The 10,430-nt window shown below is 33.8% G+C and overlaps 1 protein-coding gene across 1 annotated transcript; it reads left to right on the top strand.

The window, feature by feature from the left end:
• Positions 1-2,768: 2,768 nt before the first annotated feature.
• LOC101897410 (aminopeptidase N) lies at positions 2,769-9,209 on the top strand. The gene is made up of 2 exons (XM_005184018.4): positions 2,769-3,282; positions 6,310-9,209. The coding sequence occupies exon 2, from the start codon at positions 6,324-6,326 to the stop codon at positions 9,126-9,128; it is 2,805 nt and encodes a 934-aa protein (XP_005184075.2). The 5' UTR covers positions 2,769-3,282; positions 6,310-6,323; the 3' UTR covers positions 9,129-9,209.
• Positions 9,210-10,430: the final 1,221 nt, after the last annotated feature.

Genomic DNA, 10,430 nt, shown 5'->3' with positions numbered 1-10,430 from the left:
GCAGTATCCATTAGGAACTTCAAGTACGAAATTTGAAACAATTCCGGTGAATAATGTTGCTAAAATCATCAAAATACCGAATGTAGGAAGGTTCCGTTATATGGGGGCTATACCAAAACGTAGGTGCACGTTAACCCATTTTTAACACCAAAAGTTCTTCGGAACAAACACACATCTCAGTTAAATTTTATCAACCTATTTCAATTCGTTCGGAAGCTACAGTGATTTCCACAGACAGACAGATAGACAGTCGGACGGTCATCATTGAAAGACATCGAATATTATGCTGATCAAGAATATATATACTTTGTGGGGTCTAAAATATATATTTCGAGTAGTTACAAATGAAATGACAAACTGAATATGTCCTCCATAACATAGTGGGGGGTAAATTATTCATTATTTTTATTACGATTCGCAGCATCTTTAAAGAAGTCTAATATCCATCTGCCCCAACGATGCAACCAACCCATAAACCGCAACATATTATGATATTTTGGATTCACTGGTAACTTTGCAATGGTCTTGACTGATCTTCACTCTAAAAACGTCAATTCTGCTTATTATCGTACCAATTGGGCAAAAAACAAAAACACTATCCACTATTTTACGATTTAACGTCTTTTGATTATTTTTTATTATTTTTTTGTAGGGCTATTTAAATGCTCATGTTTATATAGACGAGCCCATATTAATTGGTGCATTGGAAGTCATCATTGAATCATTCAATCGTGAGATACAGTCTGAAAATATTAGAAAGAGTATGCCAAAATTAGACTAAGTAAAGGCAATTTGAGGCGAAGGTACTCATACCTTCAAAGGTACTCACACTTCATTCTTAAATGCCAAAATATTTACTACAGCCCAGCAAGCAAAAAATATTCCCCAAATCACTTAGAAGTCACGCCTAAGCGATAGATATCATCGCGTTTGATATCGCTTTCTCACATTTTTTTAGGCATCTTAAAATGGAAGTGAGTTACTCATTTCCAAATGCTTGCAGAGAGTGTTCAAAGAAATCAATTTATATTAAAATTACGATGAATAATAATAATGAATAAATCATCGATAATAAAATGGAAGTTTAAAATTGAAAACACGTTCGTCGAAGGCAATGTGCTCTTATTATAGGAAGCATGTAGCGTCAATCATTGCAGTTTTTTCGTACCCTTTTCCAGCAATGATTAAAAACATTAGCAATAAAACCAATATTCAAAATCCCCTGTTTTAAATTGAACTCTATACAATATTTATCGTCGATTAGTCTATATTTTTATATATTGACTTATATTAGAGAAAATGTGAAAATCGAATGATTGGATCAATCTCTTCTGGTATCTCCTTCACAAAGGGACAATTTTTCCAACACCAAAATCACATGTTGAGCGATGGGAGATACAGTTTAAACATCAACACAAACACATCGTAAGAGATAATACTTAGATCACGTCATGATACAATAATAACAAGGTAGGGCGGATTGATTAAATATGAAAAGTGCAACCCAAATTTATCAACAAATGCAACAAACTGCTTTGTTTATTTGACACTTTTCTGAATATTTTGAATTAAGAGAAAGTCGAGAAAAATGAATGGAATAATACGGATCAATCACAATATAGAGTTTCTAATATAAGTAAGTTTTCTTTCATCCATATACTCTATAAATTTTCAAGACACCATAAAGTGCACGGTTACATTATATGGAGGCTCGACAAAAGAAGCTGTAGCAAAAGAATTTAAAAATGTTTAAAAAAATTGTCTATATAAACTATGTTCTGGACGACATAAACATTTTCAAAACAATACATACACGGACAAATCAGTGTATGTGTTTTCACCAGCGTTCGAAAATAAACCATACACGATGATAGTGTACTGTACCGGAACACAACGATAATCCTAGTGTACCGCAGTCGGAGCACTAAAAAATCGTTGTGTACCGCAGTCGGAGGACTAATAAATCGTAGTGTACCGGAGTCGGATTTTTATGATTCGCAAAAAATATATATTAGATGTGTGATTTTTTGGTATAATCTGATTGAACATCCTATCCGACTTTGCTAAATTATATAAAATTCGATATGAGAATCACTGGTTGTATAAGTGGAAATTAAAGAAGAAATAAAACAACATACTATGTGTTCATGAAACATACACAATACTGATTTATTTATAAGTATTAAATTTTTATTACATAAATGTTTTTTTTTTAAATAAAAATGTAATTATATTTTTAATAATTCTTGACTTCCATCGGATAAAACTGCGATAGATTGCAGTTAGTTTTTAATTGGACATAAATAAGACTTTTTTCTATCTGAGAAATATATATATATATATATATATATATATATATATATATATATATATATATATATATATATATATATATATATATATATATCATCGCGTTTGATATCGCTTTCTCACCCCGGGAGGAGCATCCTTCGGGAAGAAATGATCCACGCCCGCGATACTTTTAAGTATGGCTAAAAAGCGCATACAGCGTTACTTCTAATAATCGTGGAAGTTACTTCCTCGACAGTTATTGGAAATGAAATATATGTATATATATATATATATATTTCATTTCCAATAACTGTCGAGGAAGTAACTTCCACGATTATTAGAAGTAACGCTGTATGCGCTATTTAGCCATACTTAAAAGTATCGCGGGCGTGGATCCTTTCTTCCCGAAGGATGCTCCTCCCGGGGTGAGAAAGCGATATCAAACGCGATGATTTCTTTCGCTTAAATGTGGCTTCTAGGTTATTTGCGGGATATTTTTTGCTTGCTGGGAAATTCTTAATGTATATACATGTTTATATTAAGTAGCGATTTGTGCGAAATCCTAACAAAAATTTAAAATTAAATGTCATTCAATTCACCTGTGAGACAGACATTCATCTTAATTTATTTATTTATTTATTTTTTTTTTTTTGAGATTTCAACGTCTGTATTCAAAATTGAGCATCTTTTGCAGATGGTGCCTGAATTGGGGCTTTCATTTGCATTTCAGAATTAGTCTTCACGTAGCATTCTCAAGAAACGAATCAAGTTGTCGGTTATATTAATTTAATTTTTTCCTTCAATTGTGTTAATTATATTGCGTTGGTGATCTTGTTGATGGTTGAATGACTAACGTTCGGATGTTCACTGATATGACAAAAGACAGAGCTGGAATGTCGTAATCGCAGTATTTTTGATGTGCATTTTTACAAAACAAAGATCGATAACGATCGGGGCAGTATTTAGATTCAATCAAGAGTGTGAATTAAGGTGAAGACTAGAAATGTGCTTTAAACAAAAGAAGAAAACTTCTTACATCTTCTGTGTATTATAAAACTCTAAAATTGACAGCGTTTTTACAAGATAGCTTTCAGCCAATAGAGAGCCAAAACCCCAAAATTATCCGTCTAGGAAAGTTAAAAACGTGTTGTAAAACCCCTTAAAATACCTAAAATTCGAGGGTACCCTTCCAGGGGGTTATGACAAATTTCTACTATTGTCACCAAGATTCTCTATGTTTGTTAACATGTGACTTGTTATTGAATGTCTCGTCAGATATAATTTTTGTTTAATTACAAACTTTAGCGTATTAGATGTTTCAAAGTTCAAGGAGATATTACACCTATCCGTTCAAAATCATTTTTAAATGCATTGCTCTAGTAATATTTATCTTTAAAGAAAAATCTATAAATTAAAATAAATGACTTTATATAATCTCCACCCATGCCCGTATTTAGCAAAGCTACCCATAACAAATAAACCAGTAAAGAAAGTCTTAAAGTCGGGCGGGGCCGACTTTATGATACCCTACACCACTTTGCTAATTTAGTAGAGCTGCGCATAACAATTAAAAGTTTTTATGGGAGAATTTAATCATACACGCTATGATTATAATTATAATTTAAAGTTCAAAAGACTAAATATGCCGAAGCTTTTGTATCTTTTAAATTCGGACTTGTATTGTCCATTTGGTGCACAATTAATTTGAAATCGGATAAAAACATATATGGGAGCTATATACAAATAGGAACTGATCTCGATAAAATTTGGCAAAGATATTTTAGAGCTGTATTTGATATATTTCCCTGAATATCGTTGTTACGAAGTGCATATTACGGCTGTGGGAACAAATATAACAAATCGAATGAACAGTATATATGGGAGCTATAGCTATATCTAAACCGATCTTCACCAAATTTGACATACTAGTTTCTAGACTCAATTCGGTCGTAAGTGCCAAATTTCATCCAATTTGGGCAAATATTAGACGTTAGACGTGCACAATCAAATTTAAATCGAACGAAGTTATATATGGGAGCTATATCCAAATCTGAACCGATCTCGATAAAATTTAGCAAATATATTTCTGAGCTGTATTTGATATATTTCCCCAAATATTGTTGTTACAGAATGCATATTACCGGAGGACAAAAATAACAAATCGGGTAAACAATATATATGGGAGCTATAGCTATATCTGAACCGATTTAGATCAAATTTGGCATACTTATCTTCAGGTCCAATCTGATCGTACGTGCAAAATTCCATACTATTCGGACTGATGGTGCACAATAAAAGGCAAATCGGAAAAATATATATATGGGAGCTATATCTAAATTTTTACCGATCATCTCCAATTTATAGGGGTCGTCCTTGGGCCAAACAAATCATTTGTGCAAAATTTCATCTGGATAGGGAAATAAATGCGAACTGTACTTTGTTTACAAAAATACATGGACAGACGGATGGACTTACGCACGGACGGACGGACGAACATGCATAAATCGACTCAGAATGTGATTCTATGCAGATCATCAAAAGGAACTATGGGTCTATCTCGTTTCCTTTTGCCTGTTACAAACAAATGCACAAAGACATAATACCCTGGCCAACTTGTGGTGTAGGGTATAATTAATGTGAAGTAGATCATACCAACTATGATCTTTTTATACCCTGCTCCATAATAAGAAGGTAATCAGAAGGTTACAACAAGTATGAATAATTCAATCACACTCGATGTCATGCGTGATTTTTGTTGATGCCGTCGTTTGGTTTGATCTGAACGAAAGGATCGTTCGCACCGGATTGTATCGAACATTCAGTCTGCATCACTTCACTTATGATCAAACATGCTAGTTTTTTTTTTCAAGAATATGAGTTGATCGTACACGTGAATTGAAGTGAGCAATCACAACTGTTTTCTGTTTCTTTCAATTGAGTTTGCTCGGCATCATTGTTTATTCAACCATTTAATTAAGTCGGTGCAGTTTTTTTTTACTTTTATAATATTTGAAATTGAAGCAAGCTGTAAAACTGTTGCAAGTGGAAACTACACACTGTCTGGTAAACGAAAATGAGAATCAAACCGATCATACTCCTCCGAGACGATCGTCCCGTTTTGAACAATTCAGCATTAGTTCGTAAACAAATCGCTCAAGTGAGCTGTTTGATTGCAAACACAGAGCATCGATCAATTCGTGTTTGCTCACAACTTTTTCGTTTCGTATGAGCAACTCGAATAAACATGTTGCATCTGACCAGCTTATTGAGTTTGTTTGAATTTCTACTTTATCGAAGTATTCATTTTAGACCCAACAAAGTATATATATTCATAATCTGAGTTAAATTCTATTCCGATTTAGCCATGTCTAAAATGTATGTATATTTCGAGGTGTTACAAACGGTGGAGGGTACTATGGTGGAGGGTATAAAATATATCGAAGCAGTATTTATATGAGAACCGAGTTTCACCAAATGTCTTATTTGTTTCCCAGATAAATTCGGTTAAATGTGCCAAAATCCATCTGATTGGGACTGATATTAATCATTTGGTGCACAATAAATCGTATGAAGATATATATGGAAGCTATATCCAAATCTGAATTCATATCGATAAAATTTGGCAGAGGTTTTCCTGAGCTGTATCTGATATCTGGTACCAAATATCACTGTTCTGGAGTGCATATTACGAAAATATGTATACATATGTACTTGACAGACATTCCGATGTTTTTTTTTTGACTGTAATTGTTAAATTTCGTTAAATTTATAGAATCGTTAAATTTATAGAATTTGCTGATAGGAGGACTACTTTTGCGTCACCTTGTATTTATCCACTATGACTCCTTCGATATGTATGTAGAAATTCTATTCTGTTGTAAAACACATAATATCCAATTATTTTGGTGTTGAGTCGTCCTCGACCGATTATAACCTTTGTTTAGTCGTTCAAACGTTTTAGTTATTAGTTAGTTAGTTATTTATTAATAATGGTATTTTCTTTGCTACTGTTTTTAGCTTAAAATCCCAGGATGGCTGCTAACATTTTACATACATTCATTATCCTTGTGGCCATAGTTTCCTGTTCGCATGGTGTGGATGTTGTGCGCAATAAGAACTTCCGTTTACCCTCAACAATAAACCCTGAACGTTATCATCTCAAAATAATCACCCATTTGGAAAATCCAAAAAATTTTACATTCGAGGGTCAAGTTGAGATAGTATTCAAAGTTTCAGCGGATACCGATAACATAACATTACATGCCAACAATTTGAATATCAATGAAACTAGTATACAATTAAAATCTTCTAATATCGACGGTTTTCAAATTTGTCTAAAAGATGTGAAGAAAGTTGAAGAAAATGATTTTTTCATTCTAATGCTATGCCAAACGCTTCTAAAGGGTATTAACTATGAACTACGATTGGATTTTTCTGGAAATTTGAGCGATACATTATTTGGATACTATCGTAGTTCTTATCAGAATGTAGATACAAATGAAACAAAGTGGTTATCGGTTACAAAATTTGAACCTGCCCATGCCCGATCTGCATTTCCATGTCTGGATGAACCAAATTATAAGGCTAATTTTACTATTTGGCTGGGTCACCATAAGGCCTTGAAAGCTCTAAGCAATATGCCGCTGGAAAAACAAGTGCCAATGGAAAATATTCCAGATTTTGTGTGGAGTATATTCGAGGAGTCACCTCCAATGTCCACTTATTTGGTGGCTTATACTATAAACGATTTTGATTACAAAGAATCGAAATCAGAAACAACGAATGTTTTAATGAGAACTTGGACCAGATCAAATTGCATTGAGGAAGCAAGTTATGCTGCAGAAATGGTGGCTAAAGTTTTGAATTTCTACGAAAGTTTGCTGGGACCTTTTCCACTCAAAAAATTGGATCAAATAGCAATTCCCGATTTCTATAAAGGCGGTATGGAAAACTGGGGTCTCGTCACATATCGTCATACCGCCTTACTTTATAATCCAAACTCTACAATTGGCTGGAACAAATACGACACGGCCAGACTTATATCACACGAAGTGGCACATCAATGGTTTGGAGACTTGGTAACTATGAAATGGTGGAATGACTTGTGGTTGAACGAAGGGTTTGCCACATACATTGCCATTTGGGGTGTGCAGCATTTACACCCAGAATTTGAAGCTCATCAGATTGACCCTTTACTTAGCTTAGTTTCGACCTTTGAAAGAGACGCCAAACTGGATAGTCACCCATTGTCGGCTGAAATTTTGAATGTTACTGCAATCCGTAATCATTTCGACAGCATATCCTACAGGAAAGGTTCTTCAATTTTAAGGATGGTGCATATGTTGATGGGCCATGAACCATTCTTTGAAGCTGTGCGGGATTATTTGACAAAATACAAATTTCGCAATGCCGACCAAAGAGATTTATGGTCAGTATTCAATGAAGTGGGTCATAGACATAAGCGTCTAGATTTCAGTTACGATATGAACACAATTATGGATACTTGGACTACACAAACCGGATTTCCATTGATAAAAGTAAAACGCAACATGGATACGGGATGTTTGGAAATAACGCAACAAAGATTTCTTGAAAGTTCGACTGCGCTGAATGAAGATGGAAAGAAATGCTGGTGGGTTCCGCTAAGCTTCACAACATCTTCGGAAATAAATTTCAATGCAACCGACCCAAGAGTTTGGCTAGAATGTGATGAAACGGAAAATGTTCTACCTCTGGAATTGTGTAATGTAACAGAACCCCATGAATGGATAATACTTAATGTTCAATTTTCTGGAATCTATCGGATTATGTATGACCCCATTAGCTGGCAATTGATTGGAGAAGCACTAAAGAGTAAAAAATTTCAGGAAATTCACATCCTTAATCGTGGTCAAATAATAAATGATGCATTAGCTCTGGCATGGTGTGGTTACCAACAATACGATATTGCATTGGATATTATGGAGTATTTGCACCAGGAACGTGAATATTTACCCTGGAGTTTGGTGTTTCGCAGTCTACCCGATATTACTTCTATGATGGAACCATTTCCACAGCATTATCATCTATTCCGGAAATTTATGCGTTATATAATTGCTCCAGTTTATCATCACTTGGGTGGCCTAAACAATTCTGATTCCTTTGATATCCCTAGACCTTTTCAAAGCCGACTAAAATATCGCGCAATACAATGGGCTTGTCGTGTACATTTAGACGATTGTATTCAATCGGCCATTTCGTATTTCAAACAATGGAAATCATCCCAAACCCCAGACGATGGCAACGAAATAAATATTATGCCACCAAATTTGAGAGAGACAATTTACTGTACCTCCATCCGCCATGGATTTAAGGATGATTGGTTATTTTTATGGCAACGTTTCAAACAATCTCAAGATCATGCTCTGCTTGAGGCTCTTGCCTGTTCTATAAGTGAAGATATGATCAACGAATATTTGAGTTTAATTTTTGATCCAGAAAATCAAATGACAAATCATTCTAGAATGCATGCCTTTAAGGCGGTAGCAGAAAGTGAAATTGGTTCACACTTGGCTCGAAAATATTTTATTGAGAATTTTGAAGAACTATGCAAAGTGTATGATGTAGGTCGATTGGTCACAGCATTGGTGGCACGAATCTACAGCCGAGAAGAACAACGACAGTTAAACGATGTCATCGATGCCATGAAAATCCAGTGTAAAAAGATGGTTACTCTCCTGCCCACAGCAATGGATACCATCAATTTTAATATTCAGTGGATAGAAGCTAATTTGGAAATTATAAAAATTCATCTGTCGCGAAGTCTGCCAAAACTTGGTATTCCAGTAAATGATTAAATGAATTTTAATAATTTAATATTATATTATATATATTGTAAAAAAATAATAATTTCATAAAAATAAAAAAACGCATAATTTTTCAATGTGTTTCAATTTTCCTAATGTAGTATATAGGTGTGTATTTATGTAAGTATAGATCATTTCTTTTGTCGCCTATTCCAAATAATAAATCTATATCTATAATAGAGGAAAATGTTTGTATGTTTGTTTGTAATTTATGGACTCGAAAACCGCTGAATAGATTTTCCTGAAAACATCGCCTGAAAGTAACATAGGCTATATACATTTTTGAATTTCCACTTGGAACTGGAGATATAGCATCAGAATCGGAGGTACCTCCCAAAAATTTAGATTTTATATGCACATATCTATTGATTGGTTGAAGATACAGTCTCCAAATTTGGAATACGTAACGGAATTTGGAACAAAAATAAGTTTGCTAAATTATATTGTAATCGGTTCAGATTTGGATATAGCCCCCATATATATTTTCGACCGATTTCGTTCATTTGAAATTTGGAATGTGTGACGGGATTTAATCCGAAAATAAATTTGTCAAATTAAATTTAAATCGGTTCAGATTTGGATATAGCTCCCATATATATTTTCGACCGATTTCATGTATTTGATGCACCAAACACGCTATGTATCTCTAATTTCAATGAAATTTGGAATGTGTAGCGGAAATTAAAACAAGTATACATTTGTCAAATTATATTAAAATCGGTTCAGATTTGGATATAGCTCTCATATATATTTTCGACCGATTTCATGTATTTTATGCACCATACACGAAATTTGGAATATGTAACGGAATTTTGATTAGAAAATAAATTAGTCAAATTATATTAAAATCGGTTCAGATTTGGATATAGCTCCCATATATATTTTCCGCCCATTTCACATATTTGATGCACAAAACACGATACGAATTTCCGATTCCAACGAAATTCGGCATGAGTGGCTAAATTTGGTACAAAAATAAATTTGACAAATTATATTCAAATACGCTCAGATGTGATTATAGCTCCCATATATATACTCAGCCGATTTCACATATTTGACGTATTTGGTGTAAAAGTAATTTTTTAAAATGATATTTAAATCGGATCAGATTGGGATATGATTTTAATAAGAACCATTGACCCACAACGCCTCAGGCTAACACTAAAAAACAACAAAACAATTTATTTGAAATACGCTTATTACGGCGAAGTATGTTGCTATCTCGAATTCACTAATTGCAATAGAAATGCCACTCTATTTAAAAAAAATTGCAGTTTCCTGCACGCTTGGTAT

This window comes from Musca domestica, unplaced genomic scaffold (assembly GCF_030504385.1).
Source record: "Musca domestica strain aabys unplaced genomic scaffold, Musca_domestica.polishedcontigs.V.1.1 6, whole genome shotgun sequence".
Lineage (NCBI taxonomy): Eukaryota > Metazoa > Arthropoda > Insecta > Diptera > Muscidae > Musca > Musca domestica.
Note: the sequence above shows the minus strand (reverse complement) of the source record. Positions and strands in the feature narration are given on the sequence as shown.